At 44.9% G+C, this 18,987-nt stretch overlaps 1 protein-coding gene across 1 annotated transcript in view; it reads left to right on the top strand.

Annotated features, from left to right (window-relative positions):
- Nucleotides 1–18,987, top strand: part of ABCA4 (ATP binding cassette subfamily A member 4) — a 92,085-nt gene that overhangs the window by 19,615 nt on the left and 53,483 nt on the right. Inside the window, exons 6-11 of the mRNA XM_088673148.1 lie at nucleotides 341–538; nucleotides 5,630–5,719; nucleotides 6,697–6,937; nucleotides 8,504–8,643; nucleotides 9,695–9,811; nucleotides 10,903–11,100. Coding sequence (XP_088529274.1) covers nucleotides 341–538; nucleotides 5,630–5,719; nucleotides 6,697–6,937; nucleotides 8,504–8,643; nucleotides 9,695–9,811; nucleotides 10,903–11,100 — 984 coding nt within the window. The remainder of the gene's footprint in view (nucleotides 1–340; nucleotides 539–5,629; nucleotides 5,720–6,696; nucleotides 6,938–8,503; nucleotides 8,644–9,694; nucleotides 9,812–10,902; nucleotides 11,101–18,987) is intronic.

The raw sequence follows: 18,987 nt of genomic DNA, 5'->3' as shown, positions 1-18,987 counted from the left end.
TTTAGAACAGGGCTTTTTTCCCCCAACCGGAACTCGCTGGAACTCAGTTCTCAGATGGGTGCCATTGCCATTCTAAGAGAATGAGGGAGGTGTTCATGCTGAGTTCCGGCAACTTTTTTTTCCTAGAAAAATGGCACTAGTTTAAGGGCAAGTTAAAAACAAAACAAAACACCACAGGTCCCAATACAGAACCTCCTGAATAACTTTTGTTGTTGGCAGTATATAAGTATTGAAAACAAACACAAATAAACAAATAAAGGTCTGAGCTGTGCACTGAAGTGAACTGACAGTGATTCTCCACATGGATAAAGAATACGTATGGTTTGTCTTTTGCCTACAGTTTGCCTTTGGCGTCCCAGAGTTGACTCTGAAAGATATTGCCTGCAGCCGGGCCCTGCTGAATCGCTTCATTATCTTCAGCAGTCCAGGGGGCTTCCAAGCTGTGCACCAGGCAATGTGTGCCCTTTCCCAGGAGGACCTGCAGAAGGTCGAAGACTCTTTGTACGCCAACACAGACTTCTTCAAGCTTTTCCATTTGGTGAGTACCGGCTGCCAAAGGCTGATCTTTTTAGAAATGGTTACGTTTGTCTTGTTTTTCAAAATTATTGTTTCTTGGATAGTAGTGCTGCTGCTGTATTTGTCCCAGTGGAAGAGGTAAAATTATTAGATGTTGTTACGTTGCTGGTCTCTGAGAAAAAGGAACCTTAGGTACGCGATACCTGTGGCCCAGCGCCATGGTGGGCGTCCTGTGGGATCCTGGTTAAGGATTCCTGTGGAAAGGAATGGCTGTCTTGGAAGCGGGCATGGCTGACTGGCTGGAGTCAGGAACAGGTGCATGGCAACCTGCAGCATTTTTCTTGCAGGACAGGCAATCAATAGCTCAGTCGGTTTGAGCCCCACATTGGGGAAAGGAGTCCTGAATTCAGGGGGTTGGACTTGAAGACCCTTGTGGTCCCTTCCAACTCTACCATTCTGGGATTCCATAAGAACTGCTTGGTTTGCTATCATTTCATTTTAATTGCTTAAACTTTTCCATAACTCTAGACTCCTTGATTGTAGGTTGTTGCCATTTTGAATTCATTTAAGACGTCTCTTACACTTAGTCCCTTTCCATGACAATTTTTTGTTTGTTTGCCCTTCATTTTACACTTGAGATTCTGCCAGAGTTTTCTCTTCAGTATCCTTGAGCATGCCTTGCTCTCGTGAGCCGTCAAGGTGCAGTTTGGCAGCATTTGTGGTTGAAAACCGGAATTTTGCTCATACTAGGTTTTTGCTGGGAAAGCAGCGGGAGGAAAAAAAATCCACTTGAACATGGACCTAGAAAGCCTGTAGCTGTGCCTAGAACTTGTGGCACAAAATGAAGTATGGATGAGCCCTGGGGTTGTGCTCAGGTGAAGTGCAGGCATCCACCTCATAGTGTTAATGCACATGGCTGCCCCCAAAGGATCCTGGGAGCTGTGATTTGTTCAGATTGCTGGGAATTGAGTGCCACACATGTAACAAACTACGCACAAAAAATGCACTAACAAACTTCCATGCCAGCAGTGACTGTGCCTGTGGGATATTTTTACTCATTAGACTGTGAGGAGGTAAAGCACAGAAGGAGGAAGGGTTCAGTGCCTCCCATCCTTTTACAGTTAACATAATACACTCCCCTTCCCACTTCTTTATATGTGAATGGGATGGCCTGCTGAAAAATACATATGTGCACACCGCCATTATATTTTAATTGCCCCTTCATGTATATCTGCTGATGTAATTGTGGTTGATGAGCCCCTCCCTGCTGCCAGTCTTTCCTTCATACCCTGAATTCAAGGAGGTTTGGTATGTCACGTATCTGAAAGATGATATGTGTTTAAGGAACTGTGGGGTTTTCTTAAGGAGGGGGAATTGAACATTAAGAGAAAGAGAGAGATATGCAGATGAGGAAGGAGCAGGGTAGGGCAAGAGCTGCAAAACTACAGGTGGGAGACAGAGAAGGAATGAGAGTTGGGCTGATGGAATGAGTAGTTGGGGTGGGTTTGCGGTTTGGGGAAGAGCCAGGATGTATCCAGATGTGAGTATTGTGGAACTGGTGCTGCTTACATACACAAGTTTTTTTGCAGTGTCTGTGCGTGATGTTGTCGTAATCATCAAAACATCAGCTCATACCTTTAGAAAACTTTTAATCCGGATTTCCTCTTTTTGTGGAAAATCCAATGAGTAAAAATAACCTGTTATACTTTGGCAGCCACTTCTGGCATGGAAACTTGTTAGAGCTTTTTTCTTTTTAAGCAAGTGCTTTGTCACATGTGTGGTGAATGGTGTTTCAGTCGGTGACCTCTAATGATAGCAGCCCCTACTTCTGTTTGCTCCTCACCTGTGTGCAACCTAGTCTTCCCATGTTCAACACTCTAACCATTTTGCAGAGGGACAAAACAATGACAACACTGCAGAAGCATTCTGTTAACTTTTGCCCACTTGGGCATGGGCTTTTGTGGACAGCAAGCAGCAGACTGGCAGTGAATATCCATGACTGTAAAAACAGAAATAAATGGAAGTGAATGCATGAAATGCACACAGAGAAAAATTGCCCCCCACCAAATTGTGATACAAAGCCCCTGTCAGTAAGGAGTCAGAAGAGGGATGGAGGGGGATTTCTGCTAGATCTTCTCCTTGGGAAAAGTTTGCAAGATCTTGTCGGCAGATTGATGTGGGGTTGAAGGGGAAGATTTGGGGAGAAGGTTATATGACTGGAGTGTTCACTACACATACACAGAGAGAATAGTACAGGTTTGTGTGTGTGTGTGTGTGTGTGTGTGTGTGTGTGTGTGTGTGTGTGTTTCTGGCAAAGCAAAGGGTAGAGCTGAAGGAGGAAAGGCTGTGTTTACAATTGTCAGAGTCAGCACATTCTTCAGATTTCCTCCAGAAGTGTTCAGCAGACTAGTACCAGGGACGGAAAATGTGGGCAGTGGGAATCAGCCAAGGCTGCTATGTGGAGGCCCAGGCAGAATGTGAGGAGGGCAGAGCAAAATGTATCCACAGGACCGCTTTCATGTTTATGTTGGATGTCATTGTGAGTTGCAAAACCTTTCAGGTGAGCGAAAGGCATAGCAGAGTCTTAACGATCTCTCCATCATTCTGCCTTCAGAGGCTACAGAGAAAACATCAACAGTAGCTCGGGGCTGTTTGGGTTATGGGCGTTCCTGTTCACTGTACACGACAGGTTATAAATACCACCATGTGTGCACCATAAAACTGTCAATTTGTCAGGTCCCTGACAGCCTGAGAGTGATCAGTGCTTTTCTCCCATTCTGTGTTAGCCTGCTGCCTGGAAGGAATGATGCCTTCAGCAGAATAGCTAGTCCCCGCAGAAACCTTTTCAACTTGCAATCTGATTTAGGGCTTTTTACAACTCTGCCCCAAGGATATGAAATCTGAACTTTGCCTGCAAAGCAAATACTCTGGTGTCAGAGTTTACCTCAGCTTACACTCGAGTGAACAATTGTTGCCCCCTGAAAGGGAATTCATTGTTATGGTTTGAAGGTAATTCTGGCATTGATTTCCTATCCTTAACCTCTGAGGTAAGATAGGCAGGGCATCGACAGAGCTACTGTGAAGAAATTGACCACAGATACTGGTGGGCCTCAGAATAAGCTCACGATTTGGCCATCTCCTCAACTCTTCAGTTATTTTGAAAGCTGCCTTATACCAAGCATTATAACCATATACCTCATTATATGAACATAAAAAGAGTCTGCTGGATTAGGCCAATGGCCCAAGTACTCCGGCATCCTGTTCTCACAGTGTCCAGCAAGCAGGATTCGAGCACAAGAGCACTCTCCCCTCCTGTGTTTTCCAGTAACTGGCATTCAGGAGCGTTGCTGCCTCTAGCTGTGGTCACATGAAAAATCAAATTCTGCCGAGGGGTTCTAAAGGATGGTTGAATATTTTAACTAATCCAAGTCACTGGAGGGAGTGTGGGAGTGTGTGACAGAGCAAGGAAATGAACAGAGAGCAATATGGATTAGGTGAATTCTTAAAATTCCTTGTTCGCCCTGCAAAATCACTCACCGCAAAATTTCCTGGTCTGACTGGACTTTCTCATAAGGTGACAGGCCATGAATACTAGTGAGGCCTCCCTTGTAATCTGTGGTATGCGTGATGCCACATAATGATGCATTCTGAAATAATTTCAGCAAGCCAGAAAGATGATACCCACAGGGTAAAAAGGGAGTGGATCATGTTTGGAATATGTGATTCCCCACAGCCTGCAGGGTGGGAACAAAAGCAACACCGCTCATGCTTCCTTTTTGCACATCCAGGAAAAGTAGGGGAGGTCTTTCAGATGTTGCAAGATTTTGGCCAGCACCACAGGGTCCAATCCACTTTGCCACATCTAGAAATGCTTGTCCCATAATAGGATAGCTATATCGTTGGGTGGCAAGCATGGAATCGGGTCTGTTCCCATTGCTTTCCATAACAAACACAATCATCTGATCATGGTCCTGCTGCTGTTATCCTGGGTTTATCACATATTGCTTGCTGGCTTAATGGTCAATAAACGGAAGCAGTAGTGGTGCATGTTTTGGGACAGTGGCAAAATCAGGGCTATGAGTTGGCACCCTATGCTGAGAGCAGCCCCTTGTAGAAATCAGTAACCTGCTTGTAAACCATGAGATTTGATGAATATGCATGTGCTACCAAGTACAAACTTTATGTACTCTGCAGAATGTTGTCCATTCATGGATGGTATTAGATAACGTACTGAACAAGGTCAAATGAAAACTGATCAGTCTAGGCATTGTATGCAAATCCTAGGAATTCTATAGCTTTCCAAGTAAAATCTAAAATGTTTCCAAGTTAGGAAACATGAGGACACATGGAAAGGCATTGTGCTTTCCCTAGGCATTGCATCGTTCATAGAATCATAGAACCGTGGAGTTGGAAGGTACCCTGAGGATCATCTCCATCAGTGCAGGAATCACAACTAAAGTATCCATGACAGATTGACATACCAACCTCTGCTTCAAAACCTCCAGGGAATGAAAGTCCACACCTTCCGAGGGAGTCCATTCCACTGTCGAACAGCTCTTACTGTCAGAAAGTTCTTCCTGGTGATGATCCTAGGAATTCTATGGTTGAGATTAAACAACAAGAAGTCATGATTATTTAAGCCTGTATGAATTTTGTGTTCAAGGTGTGTTAGGGTGTTCAGGACCAACCCAAACCATTTTGCTGCCTGAGATGAAGGACAAGGTGGAGCCACGCCCCATTCCATGTACACAACCTGATGGGATGAACAATCGCATCTTACCTTGAAACTTCCTCCACTTGGGCCAAGTACAACAGGTTAGCTTAGGAAGCACAGGGCAGGCCATACAGATCTATCTATTTCTTACCCTTCATCATTTTTTGCCTGAGGATGCTTCCTTGTAGTAGGACTGGCCCTAAGGTGGGGTCTTTTCCCTGATTAGAGAAATGGCATTGTCTTCTTGTAGAGAGTTGGAAAAGGGCAACTCGGATGACTGAGGCATTGAAGGTTTGGAAACACGGCCTAGGACGCCAGCACAAGCTAGCTCCTGACTCTGAAAGCATTTGGGTAGATACTGGCTGTGTCTCACCAGCATTCACTTTTCTTCTTTCACAGCTTCCCACCGTATTAGATGGCAATGCTCAAGGTGCTGATCTACAAATGTGGGGACGAGTGCTTTCTAATGTGTCCCAAGCCGTGCAAGAGGTAACACTTTAGCATTGTGGGGTAGGGAAATGAGAGCAACTGGCATAAAATTAGAGTCAGGAATTTGGGTTGGGCACAGGCGGGCATCCTTATGCAGTGAATTTAAACATGCCAACTGCTTGGGCAGTTTAATAATTTCACCCACTGATTTTCCTTAATGCTTGTTCCTACTGCCTGTGACTTGCAGTATTAAGAAGCCATGCATTAAACAGATTTGTAGCTTCAGTGTCCTGGTAACTGACTGCATATTCCTCTATGTTAAACAGCCAAAACAAACCTGCAACTAAAAAGCTAGCTCAGCAGGAAGAAGACGAGGCTAGACTCTTACCCCCTGATGTTCACTAGCTTTTCATTTGAGCACATTATTTTCACGGGGTAGAATTCCAAAATGGTTTTCCACTGTACAACCTTCATGCCTGAATCCAGCTTCATACTGACTAACGGTGATCTCTAATCTGATATATCCAGAACCTATATAGGACATCTGATAATATGCTGCTCTTTGTCTTCATGTATGAGGAAGCTGTTGCATCTCATTCTCTGCTGTTATATACCTTGCCAGACTTCCAAATCTCCTTTTGGGTTTGGTCTACAGATTCCTTTGCTTATCTCTGCATGCCCACTTGATGATGATTATAGTAGCATTAGTAATGCCCTTAGTAATGCACTCAGATGTGACTATCTTTAGTCTTCACGTTCCTGATCAAACCTGCATCCTGCTTCAGTGCAGCTTGACACTTCTTTCAAACATCATAATACCAGTTCAACACCTTTTTTTTGTATTTAAGGGGGGCATAGCCAAGGATGTCTTTAATTAGAGTAGAAGAGAGCAGGAGTAGCGTTTGTTACTTTAAAAAAAGCAAGAAGCCTAGAAGAGGGCAAGTTTGCTGCAGTGGGCATATTGTTCAGCTTTATTATTCCTTTCTGTTCTTAGTTAGTATAGCCATTCATTTAAAAAATGCTTTGTTTCACTGCAGCTGGCACGTAGGCCAAGTGTTCAGGACCTTTTATCGATCCTGCAGCCGCTTCTGCGAGATGGGGAGCCTGTGTCCTTATGGCAGCTGATGAGTTCTTTATCTGATCTTCTCTGTGGCTACCCAGAGGGAGGTGGTTCTAGAATAATCTCTCTCAACTGGTACGAAGACAATAATTACAAGGCCTTCCTTGGGGTTGACTCCACGAAGAAGGAATCCATTTATGTTTATGACAACACAACCAGTAAGTCATGCTCCCCCCTCCATTGGCTGTGCCTCATGTGGGCTTGTATTGGATTAGGATTGATAATGCCACTGTTACACCATTAGTTGTTTCAGGAATTTCGCCTAACAACTTAATCCATGCAAAGGCGTAAAGCAGCTGGAATCGTTAGGGCAGGAACCTGTGTGTGTGTTTGCTAGCAATGCAAGGTTGCTGCCATTTTAAGATATGCCTACGTTACCTGAGACAGGCGCTTCAGTGAGAGAGACTCCAAAATTGGCATTACGGCCAGGGGTGGGGAACTCCAATGCTGCCCTCCCGGTCTATCTAATTCTAGCCCCATTTCCCCCAAAACTTGGGTCTCCAGCTGCTTTTGGACTACAGTTCCCATCATCCCTGAACACTGGTGTTGATAGTTAGGGATGAAGAGAGTTGTAGTCCAAAACCTGACCTGGCTCTTAGGAATCTTCTGAGGGCACAGCAACAGACTCCTCATTAGCTTTGCATCAGGCTGGAATGTGTCCCTGAGCTCTGATCATGCCTCTTGCTTCTCTGAATGGACAATGCAGAGGTCCTTGTGGTTTGGAAGAAAGTGTGTGTGTGTGTGTGTGTAGAAACGTGGCTACTGTAAAATTGACCTTTCGCCTTGTTGTGAGGCCCTCAGAACGCTGACCAGAAGGGAGTGCTTCCCTAAGGTGGAAGAAGGTTATCTACCCCTGCTACGTTAGGACAAGGGTGGGAAATCTTTTCCAGCGCGCCACATTCTCTTGAGAGCCAGCATGGTGTAGTGGTTCAGACTGATGGACTCGTAATCTAGTGAACCGGGTTCACTTCCCTGCTCCTCCACATGCAGCTGCTGGGTGACCTTGAGCTAGTCACACTTCTCTGAAGTCTCTCAGCCTCACTCACCTCAGAGTGTTTGTTGTGGGGCAGGAAGGGAAAGGAGAATGTTAGCTGCTTTGAGACTGCTTAAGGGGAGTGAAAGGCCCCTATCAAGTCCAAACTCCTCCTCCTCTCTTCTTCTTCTTCTTCTTCTTCTTCTTCTTCTTCTTCTTCTTCTTCTTCTTCTTCTTCTTCTTCAACAGCCACCATCATCTGGAGTAGCTTTTCTCAACTGTTGGATTCACAGATGTTGTTGGACTACAACTCCCATCATCCATAGCCAGCAGGGACAGCACCCAGGGATGATGGGAGTGGTAGTCCGACAACATCTGGGAACCAACAGTTGATAAAGGCTGACCTGGAGGCCACCACCATTGTCTGAATGGCACCAGTTTTGGGAAAGGCTGCTTAGTTCTGCTGCTGCTGCTGTTCTGCTGATGTAAAATAATCTCAATAAACCCTGGAATTTCCGTCTTTTAGATTTCAGTCAAGTAGTATTACACTGCTCTTTTAACTAAAGGCATAGTGGCTGCATAGATGCAACCTGAACCTTTTTTGCTCTGTTTGTTGAGTTCATAGAAACTGGTGTAGCTGCAATTTTCTGTTGGTAAGATGGAAAGGCTAGCCTGCAGAATGTTGTGAACAATTAAAAACTGGGCCAGTGTTATATAACGTATCTCCTTTCCCCTCCCTCTCCTCCAACAGCTCCCTTTTGTAACACATTGATCCATACTATGGAATCAAATCCTTTAACCAAAATAGCCTGGAGGGCTATGAAACCATTATTGATGGGGAAAATCCTCTTTGCTCCAGATTCACCTGCCGTTCGCAAGATACTGAAGAATGTAAGATATTTTCTCTCGGCTACACCTATGCACCTGCAGTATTTTTAACTTGAGTGCTTTGCAAGAGAGGTCCATTGAACAAGTGGCAACCAAGCTGTTGTTGCAGGCAACAACAGACCTTCCCCGCCCCTCAAGAAAATGTAACATGGCCTTTGAACTCAGGACTGGGGAGGAAAGGGGGAAGCCCAGCCTCTTTTTAGTTCTCTAATACTTATCATTCGGGTTTTGTTGTTTTTAAAAATCCATGTAGCTACTATATCAGATCTTTTTCTGCTTGGTGATGCAACCCCAGGACTGCAAAAATTGGAATGAAGCAGAATTGGTATAAATAATTCACTTTCTAATTTATTTGGCTGCACTGATATCCCATGTTTTTGGCCCACCCAGAGACCAGTTGAAGTAATTAAATAGCAAAGCGCCAATCTATATCACAGTAACTTTTCAGGTTCTTAAATTTCACATGAATTTGCTATCCCTGTTCAGGCATTCTTTGAAAGTATTGGGGGGGGGGGAAATAATGTGCAGAATGTGGGTGCAGAATGCATGCCTCGCCCCCTGCCCCACAAAACCTTGTCCTCACCAGCACCAACTCTAGCAGATTGGGCAGGGTGGTCTGAAAGGGGAATTATTTGTGCATTCCCCTGAACGTGCTTAGACTCCTCCCTGCTGTCTGGGTTCCTGGCTACAGAAGGGCTACAAGTACCTTCAGCCAAACACATGAAAAAGATCTCACTTCAGATATTCCCATTTGTTACGTATATTTCACCACACAATATGTGAACATTCAGGTGAAGCCACTGGTGATTAGGGGCCAGGGTGGTGGATGCAGTCTCATTCCCACGGCACATTATTGCCACATGAACGTTGCCACATTATCAAGGTGCATTTGTATTCTGAAGGCTGCTGAAATATGGATTTAGTGTTCGACTGTTCAGTAATTGGTTAGGGATGCTGTAGTTCTGGGTTTCCTAGCTGGCCTCTAAGACTCCCCAAATCTTCTGTTTTTCCTCTGATGCTTTCTTCCTCTCCCTCCTGCAACTCCTTAACTCAGGCAAATTCCACATTTGAGGAACTTGTGCGCCTCAGACTCTTGGCTAAAGCCTGGAAGGAAGTGGGACCCCAAGTGTGGAGCTTCTTTCAAGACAGTGTGCAGATGAACATGATCCGGGTATGTGAAGGATGCCTTACTTGGTATGGGAAGGGAACTGGAATGAGCTTGTTGCACATGGGAAGTCAGTAGTCAAAAGTATGGTTAAAAATGGAATATGTGAAAGAGAGTGAATTAGAGAGAACACCAGGATTGCCTGCCCAGTTCAGTCTTGCAATCTGTTTCCAATAGCAGCTAATCTCATACCTCTGGCAACTCACGGGAGGGCATTATTAGTCCCCAGGCTCAGGTACTCTACTGGTAGTCTGATAAATAGGCAGATCAGCCCTACCATTAGGCAGAGTGAGGTGGTTGCTTCAGACAGCAGATGCTGGGGTGGCAGCAATCTCTCCTATCCCCCATTCCTAAAGGGACTCCCAAGCTATCCTGCTGCCCTCAGGTACAGTGGAGGATGCCGTCTTACCTGAAGGGTCAACTGTTAGTCCTTCAAATGGGAGGAAGTATCTTGTTCCTTTGCCTCAGGCAGCACTATGTCTTGAGCTAACCCCAGCTACAAGGGCTAATATAGTGTTGCCAAAGTTCTTGAGCTTTTCTGGGGGCCAAAGTTGTTGAGCTAAAAAACATATATGAAGTTTTTGAGCTATCTTTAAGGAAATTTGCCAAAATCTAAACTTCCAACATGGGTTGCCATATGTCCATTTTTCCCTTGGACATTTCAGTGATTTCCGCCTGGACACTGTTTCCGACTGCTGTATTCTGGATATGTCTGGGAAATTCCAGATATATGGCAGCCCATGTTGGGTATCTTTGGTTATGACTGGTCTGGAGAAGGGGCTGTGCTGCCACACCCATGTGTTCTATCTACCTCAAAGCCAGTGAACACAAGGGCAATTAAGGTTTAGCCTCTAAGTAGCTGGTTAGGGCAAAGGGGTCAGACCTAGGCAGGGTTACAGTTTGGGTTCCTCTACACCTGTGTGGAAGGTTGGTGTCTGATTCTGACCTTTCCCCAGGCTGAATTATCCCTGTAGGCTTAGTGGCAGGTAATTCTCCCCTTGGAGTTACCAAGGTTGCAGTTTCCCAGGTGGAGTGATAGAATACAAATGCATGTACAAATATAATATGTAAAATTAGACCTAATGTTTCTTCCCTAGGACACGTTGCAAAACCCTACGGTAAAAGGCTTCTTAAATGAGCAGCTAGGTTCTGAAGGTTTCACTGCAGAAGATGTGATCAATTTTCTCTACAATGGGCCACCAGAGAGAAGAAGGGAAGGCATGGTGAACTTTGATTGGAGGAATGTCTTCAGTGTTGCCAACCAGGCTCTGCATATGGTCCACGAGTACCTGCAGGTAAAGACTGGTATTTTTTTCAATATGAGGATGGAAACGTTTTCCATTACTGTTGTTGTCTTCATGGTCATGATAGTATTACAACATCAATCATCAAACCTTTTGAAAATAAGAATTCATAGAAAGCATATAGGAGACACTGACTATGTTTGGAAGATCTCTTTCCTATAGTAAAGCAGGAGCTTTCAATCCTTCCAGCCAGATGGATGATCTGCAGCATTTTTAGGCTGTGTGTGTGCTGTTCAGGGTCATAACTTTCACAATCTAGGGAGTTTACGGTCCACAATGCAAAGTCTAAAAGACAAAGAAGGAATAAGCATGCAGCCATAAGTAAAAAAACCTCTGGATTTTTTTCGATTGCAGTGATTTTTCGATCCATGTTCTGCAAGAGAAATGGGGGCATGAGAAATAAATTAATTCAGGAATAAGGGCTTCTGTGAACCCTAGGAAAGGAGGCTGCCCACTCCCTCTTGGCATGATTCACTGCTCTAGTCTTGCTTCCTTGCAATCAGGGTTTGTAGTTCTGTCACAGATCCATACTGAGTGTGATTGGATCATTTCTAACTCAAGGCTGCTGCAAAATTACCTTACCTCAGAGGAAAATAACTATTGTGTCTGCATGAATTACCTGCCTAGGCTTGCTCCTTTGAGCCAGGAGGTACATCCAACAGTGATGCACACAGAAGCATGGTGGGTTGACTCCACTGCAGTGGGAGGGGTAATTCTTACAGGTGGCGCTGTGGTCTAAACCACTCAGCCTCTTGGGCTTGCCAATCAGAAGGTTGGCGGTTCAAATCTCTGTGATGGGGTGAGCTCCTGTTCCTTTGTTCCAGCTCCTGCCAACCTAGCAGTTCGAAAGCACACCAGTGCAAGTAGATGAATAGGTACCGCTGCAGCGGGAAGGTAAAGGCTGTTTCCGTGCACTCGTCACAGTGTCACATTGTGCCAGAAATAGTTTAGTCATGCTGGCCACATGACCCTGAAAGCTGTCTGCAGACAAATGCCCGGTTCCCTTGGCCTGAAGCGAGATGAGCGCCACAACCCCATAGTCACCTTTGACTGGACTTAACCGTCCAGTGTTCCTTTCCCTTTTTCTTTTTCTTACTGTAATACACTTGAGACCAAACATTGGATATAAGCATATAATATGCCTCCAATTTTAATTCAGTTGAGGACTTAATGGAAACCTCCCCCATGAGAAGAGCTCACAAGCAAAAACTAAAACAAAAAAACCAAGCATGTCTAAGGGAAGGCTAGGCTAGAATTTGTCTCACTGGGTCTAGTTTTCTGTGTCTTCCAACTTCCAGATCCTATTGCTCCCAGGCCAATTCCATCTTCTTGGTTCCATTGGGAAAAAGAAACAGAAACATACATTTTCTCCCATGGGGTCCAAAGAAGCAATTTGGAGGTTGAAAACCAACTAAGAGGGAAGGGTTAAGACTTGGGTCCCAGTTTTACTGCTTGGGAGGCTGGTTTAGATTTGAAAAGGAAATGGGGTGGCAAGGAGAATTGCATGTGATGTATGAAGGAAGAGTTGGCTTAAAAGCAAGTACAGTGGTACCTTGGTTCTCGAATTTAATCAGTTCTGGAAGTCCGTTCCAAAACCAAAGCGTTCCAAAACCAAGGTGTGTTTTCCCATAGAAAGTAATGCAAAACGGATTAATCCATTCTAGACTTTTAAAAACAACCCTAAAACAGCAATTTAAATGAATTTTTCAATCTCATGATACCATTGATCCATAAAATGAAAGCAGTAATCAATGTACTGTACTATAAAATGAATAAAACATTATGGAAGATGATAAAAATTAAAATTAATTTTTTTTCTTACCTGCACTGATGATAGTCATTATTTGGAAGGGGGACTTTTATCAATTTCTGCAGTCACACAATCAATCAATCAGTAGCTGAACTGGGTTCCACATGGTCACAAAAACAAATTAACCAAAAAAGCCTCGAAAACAAAAATGCAAAATAAATAGCAAAAAGAAAAGTGCCAAACTTAATCTGTTCTGGAAGTCCGTTTGACTTCCAAAATCCAAGGCACAGCTTCTGATTGGTGCAGGTGCCCTGGGAACAATAGCTGACAGCCACACTGGACAATCGGCTTCCGAAAAACATTAGAAAGCCAGAACACTTACTTCTGGGTTTTTGCCGTTTGAGAACCAAGGCGTTTGAGAACCAAGCTACCACTGTATAGGAATACAGTAGTCTGCTGATAAAGGTAAAGGTAAAGGGACCCCTGACCATTAGGTCCAGTCGTGACCGACTCTGGGGTTGCGCGCTCATCTCGCATTATTGGCCGAGGGAGCCGGCGTATAGCTTCCAGGTCATGTGGCCAGCATGACAAAGCCGCTTCTGGCAAACCAGAGCAGCACATGGAAACGCCGTTTACCTTCCCGCTGTAGCGGTTCCTATTTATCTACTTGCACTTTGACGTGCTTTCGAACTGCTAGGTTGGCAGGAGCTGGGACCAAGCAACGGGAGCTCACCCCGTCACAGGGATTCGAACCGCCGACCTTCTGATCAGCAAGCCCTAGGCTCAGTGGTTTAACCACAGCGCCACCTGGGTCCCTTTAGTCTGCTGATAGTGTCCTCTTATTTTGGAATTGTGTAACTGCTCACTTCTTATGTGTGAAACTGTAGTACTCTTTTTTGTGGGGGGAGGTCTGCAGTTATTGGGCATTGATCTTGCTTGGGTTTGGGAGGAGGGAGGTCTTGCTAACGGAGCAAAAAGTATGCTACAAAGGTGAACTTTTGGCATGGAGCAGGATGAGAGTTGAGTAGAACAATGGCTTGATTGCCTCCCCAGGGGTTTTAAAGAGAGGTCTTGGCAGGCATTAATTATGGGCCCCATATCTTTCTGACTTATGACTTTGGGCGAGGCAGACTTCACTTGGATAATGGGGGAAAGCAACTTGATGCGAACAATTATTTGTAAGCTTTTGTTGCTAGCTCTGATAGTTCCAACAAACTTATGTTTTGGTTAAAAAACTTATTTTATTGGATTTCTGTGTTGCCACTCTGAATAGCTCAGGGCAGCATACAAAAAATGATGCAGAGCCTTGAAGCTTATAAGTGATAGAGATTTAGAAAACACCCTGTATGTGTCTGTTGTTGAAGAAGGTAAAACCTAAGCTGTTTAACTACTGTAAGCAGTTTAAATCAACCTTTGTTTGGTCATTTCAAAACTGAGCATGCAGTGGTACCCTGCTAGGGTCCAGAGCCTACTGACCATCTAACTTGATGGCTTCTCCTTACCGAATTATAAATGCTAAGCGCTATAAAAACATAAGTATTTTTGTGGCTTTTTAGTTAACTTCTATTTAAAACTGACAAATATACTGTATAGGGAAGGGTTCATCCATGTTTCCTTTATGTTCAGTAAAGAAAAACCCGTAGTGTAGTAGTGTACAATTTTATTTGTGAAGAAGGATGCTTTTGTGAAATAATAAGTTGCCTACAATTACTTCATGTTGTTGGTTGCTGCTGTTATCCTTGAACTAAACCACCAATACAGTATGCCCAAGGGGATTTTGAGCTTCTGTTTTTTGAACAGCAGCCTCTCCACACAATGAGGCAAGCTATTTTTTGAATCTGAGAAGACTTTAAACAAAAACAAAAAAAAACCAGCTTGTGGCATAATAAGGGTGTTGTTGTTGTTGTTTGTTGTTGTTTAAAGTCAAAAATTTACTGGGCATGCCCAGGCCCTAATGGTGTGCCTATAGCAGCAGGGTCTAATACAGGGGTCCCCAGACTTACCGGCGTTTGGGCCGGTTCCCACCGCGCCGATCGCGCGGCGGGCCGGAGGACGGGGGAGCGCGCGCCTGTGTGGGCCGGCGGGCGGGGGAGTGCGCGCCCGTGTGCATGCGCACGGGCGCTTACTGGCGCGGCACGCGCTTCCAGGGTGGAAAAAGCGCCGAAAATCCGTTGTGCGCATGCGTATGGGCCTCCCCCGACCCGGAAGTGCACCAGAAATGACCTCTTCCGGGTCGGGAGACGCCCATACGCATGTGCACAAAGGATTTTCGGCGCTTTTTTCCCAACCCGGAAAAGCGCTGCCGCGCTGCGCGCCGTAAGAGCGGGGGGCGGCGGGGGTCGTCGCGGGCCGGATTGGCAGGCCAATTGGGCCGCATCCGGCCCCCGGGCCGTAGTCTGGGGACCCCTGGTCTAATATGAGAACTTCTGGATGTTGTTGGACTCCAACTCCCATCAGCCCTAGCCATCATGGCCCATGGTCAGGAATTATGGGTATTGTAGTCCAGTTACCTTATCTTTGCCTTTTTACTACTGTTATGCATGGGGTCTTAAGGTCAGGACAGTGTTGTTTCCTTCTGGGCCAGAAAGTCGGTTTTTCCCCCTCAGAGGGAAAGATAAGCAACCTTTCCCCTCAAGGTTGCGGCCTAGATTGTATCTTCTCTCAGCCATTTTGGATTTTAATAAAGGCTTTAGGAAAACATAGTTGCATCTGGTAAGACTGCATAGACCAGACATCCCCAAACTTCGGCCCTCCAGATGTTTTGGACTACAATTCCCATCTTCCCCGACCACTGGTCCTGCTAGCTAGGGATCATGGGAGTTGTGGGCCAAAACATCTGGAGAGCCGCGGTTTGGGGATGCCTGTTATAAGGCATATATCTTCACTGCCAGCTACTCCGCTTCTTGGTGATGTGCTGCATTATTGTTTACAGTGAAGTCTTCTCCATCCTTCTTAGTAGAACCCTCTACTTGAAGAGACCTCTGGTGGCATAACTTTCTGGAGGCTCTGGGCTCCCACTGAATCTGCTGCCTCCTTCCCTCTTGAAGTGCAGGTGACAAAGGTTGTGCTCAGTGGAGCTCAGGTGAGACATCTGTGAGCCAAAGCACTTTGGTCAGCCTTAGGACTTTTAATGTCCTTCCATGTCCTCATGAGGTCCTGTGCCTGTTCCTCAAAGGAGGCCTTCCAGTTGTGCAGGATCCTGACAGCTGTCACTTGGTCAGTCTTCCCCACTATGGTGAGATGTATTTGGCAGGTCATAGGCCAACGCAGCAAGGTAGGCGTCACCAGCCAGGTAAGCCCCGCACGGTGTCGCAAACCTCGCCCACCTGAGGGGAGGGGTGAGGGCGGATATTTTGTTTATATTATAGTTATTACGTACTTTCCTGATTTGCATCAATACAGATGAATTTTGGGCAAATTTGTTGTCATCTTTTTTATTATCAGTGTCCACTTTTCAGTGATAGAACTGTACAATGTTCCTTTTTACATACAAGCATAATTATAATACAGTTGGTTTAAATACATTGCTTTTTGTTGATCATCCACTAAAATGCCCATATAGCATTGACATATTCTTTAAGGCATACGGTATTTTGGAACATCATCAGCTTAGTTAAAGCAGGATCCTTTCTATTCAGAGGTGCTCCCCCCTCCCCCACCATTTAAAACAACATAAGAAAAGTTTCTTTAGATGACAAGGCCAAACAAAGGAGACTTTACATTTCAGAGAAGTCTGCCTGTTAAATCACAAGTTGTCTGCAAGCACTTTGATGTACAGTAATTGTTGGTTGTTGGCTTGCCGAAAAGACCATCTAGATAGAAGATAAGATCAAACAAGTTGGCTTTGTGTGGCATTCTATGAGGTGAGGTAATTAAACACATTTCTTCCTAGTCCCATTTAGGAACTGAATACTGTCTACTTACTTGCCAAGATGAGACAATAATAATAACTCCCTGGTTTCGGAGTTAGGAAGCTCAATAAAAATACAAATATATGTGTGAGGGACAGGGGATATCGCGAAGTCCCTCCCCTCCTGAGTTCAAGCCCATCCCCGAGCACAGGGGAAAGCAGAGAGAGTTCCGATGCCAGTGGGGAAGCAGGAAGTCGGGTCCGAGGCTCAGGCAAGGTAGAGGAGCCAGGGTCCCAGGTGGGACAGGAAGGGGCGAATAAGGGGGGGAGACCCATCCCCCCAACTCCGGAATTACGCAGAAAGAGGAGGGGAAAGAGGATGGGTCTGCCAAAGCTTTTGTGTTGGAGAAAGACGCGCCAAAAGCCATTCGGAGGTTCTGAAACCGACTGACCACATCACTCCGTGTAAATAGCAATGACTTCAGCACTGTAAATACGCAGCACCAATAAAAGAATAAAATGCAGAGCTGCGTAGCGTCGTTACTCTGAAGTAGCCCACTCCGGCCACTGTGACAATATGGTTATGTGTTTTTTTTTTTAAATTACTTGCCATGCCACCCTTGCAGTTCCCAATTGCTTTTTCTGTAACAATGCACAGGAGTGTGGTCAAATTTCAATATATCTGCAGATACAGTATAAAGATACATTTAAAGCACACACCCCTAAAGGAATCCTGGGAACTGTACAGGCAATGACCAATGAATGTGTCTCTGAATGATGTGTGCTTGCTCATGCGCGATTGGCGCTGAACCCGGAAGTGACAGAAAACATCACTAAACATGTCCCTTAAAGGGTGGTACAGGATAGGGCACACTTATGTGTGTTCTGTCAACATGTGTTGCATCTAGGAATGGAACCTCTGGGTGAAATGGTTGTTGACTGTAGTTGAAGGGTGTTTGGAATTATAGCTCTGTTGGGGTGGTGGACTACAGTTCCCAGAATTCTTTTAGCAGGGTAAATGTGTTTTATGTATATCCCATGTACACATTGTGTCTTCTGCAGGGATGGACTATATAGAAAGTGTGGAATGGGACCCCTTCATCACCCCTAACACTTTTAAATAGACTCTGTTGGTCATTATATAATGATAAAAGTTTGTGACAATTTTCCCGTCCAATAACTGTGTCTACCTTTGGATTGTTGCCATGGTTCCATTCTGATTCCATCATTTCTGTGTATTCATTGTGAAAGGCACATTTTCAGGTGCATCCTCAGCCCTCCTGCTCATTCCTACTGGGCGTATATGCTAAGAACGCCTCCCAGCATGATTTCAACCCCTACACTTTTCCAAGCATGCAGAGTAAAGTGGAGGCTGAGTGTAGTGTTTACCCATAAATAATTGTGTCTTGGTGCCTCCTCAGTGCGGTGTGTTCTCTCTGCTGGATGTGCTGATAAGACACTTTCCTCTTTTCTCTACCTGGTGATTTTGTTTGCTCTCCCAGTCTTATTTTCCGGGTGGTGGGCTCACATTATCTTTTCCCTCTGTCTGTTTGCTGAGATGAAGGTTTCACTTTGGTGTTCTTCCTGGCTAGACATTTATTTAATGACCAGGCTCCCAACTCTCACCCTACAATTACTCCGTGCAGGCTGCAATCCTACACCCATTGTAATCCACATTGAACTTGGGGGGGGGGGGGACTACTCTCCTCTGAATAAACGTATGTAGTCTTCACACATTACAGGATGGTAGTACAAATGTTAGTTGTGGAATATTCTTAAGTTGGCCTTTTTGGTCTTTCCTTGTATCTTTTAATCACCAGTTCTACATATTACTTTAGCATGAGAATAGGCATAGAAGTCTTAAGGCGTGTCTACATTAAAAATTTAAATTGGTTTCAAGTCTCATGCGTTTCCCAACCAAGAAACTACGGTACCAGCAATCCAATTTCAAACTGGCTTCAATGTGTTGTGTTGATGTTGTTTTAGAGCAGGGATAACCAATATGGTGACTTCGAGATACAGTACTGGTTTTATTCAATTATTTATTAGTCACTTAGTTAGGACCCAAACCCACAGAATACAAATCCCATGGTCAGGGGGTTGTTGTTGTTGTGTGTGTGTGTGTGTGTGTGTGTGTGTGTGTGTTTAAAAAAATATTCACTTTTTCCAATCAGTACGAACACCATGGTCAGGGGTGATGGGGAGTCCAGTAACACCTAGAGGGTGCCATGTTCGCTATCTCTGCCTTGGAGTAAGAAGCAAAGAAGTCATAGTGAAC

This window comes from Zootoca vivipara, chromosome 7 (assembly GCF_965207765.1).
Source record: "Zootoca vivipara chromosome 7, rZooViv2.hap1.1, whole genome shotgun sequence".
Classification (NCBI taxonomy): Eukaryota; Metazoa; Chordata; class Lepidosauria; order Squamata; family Lacertidae; genus Zootoca; species Zootoca vivipara.
The sequence above is the reverse complement of the archived record's forward strand: the minus strand, read 5'-3'. Positions and strand labels throughout refer to the sequence as shown.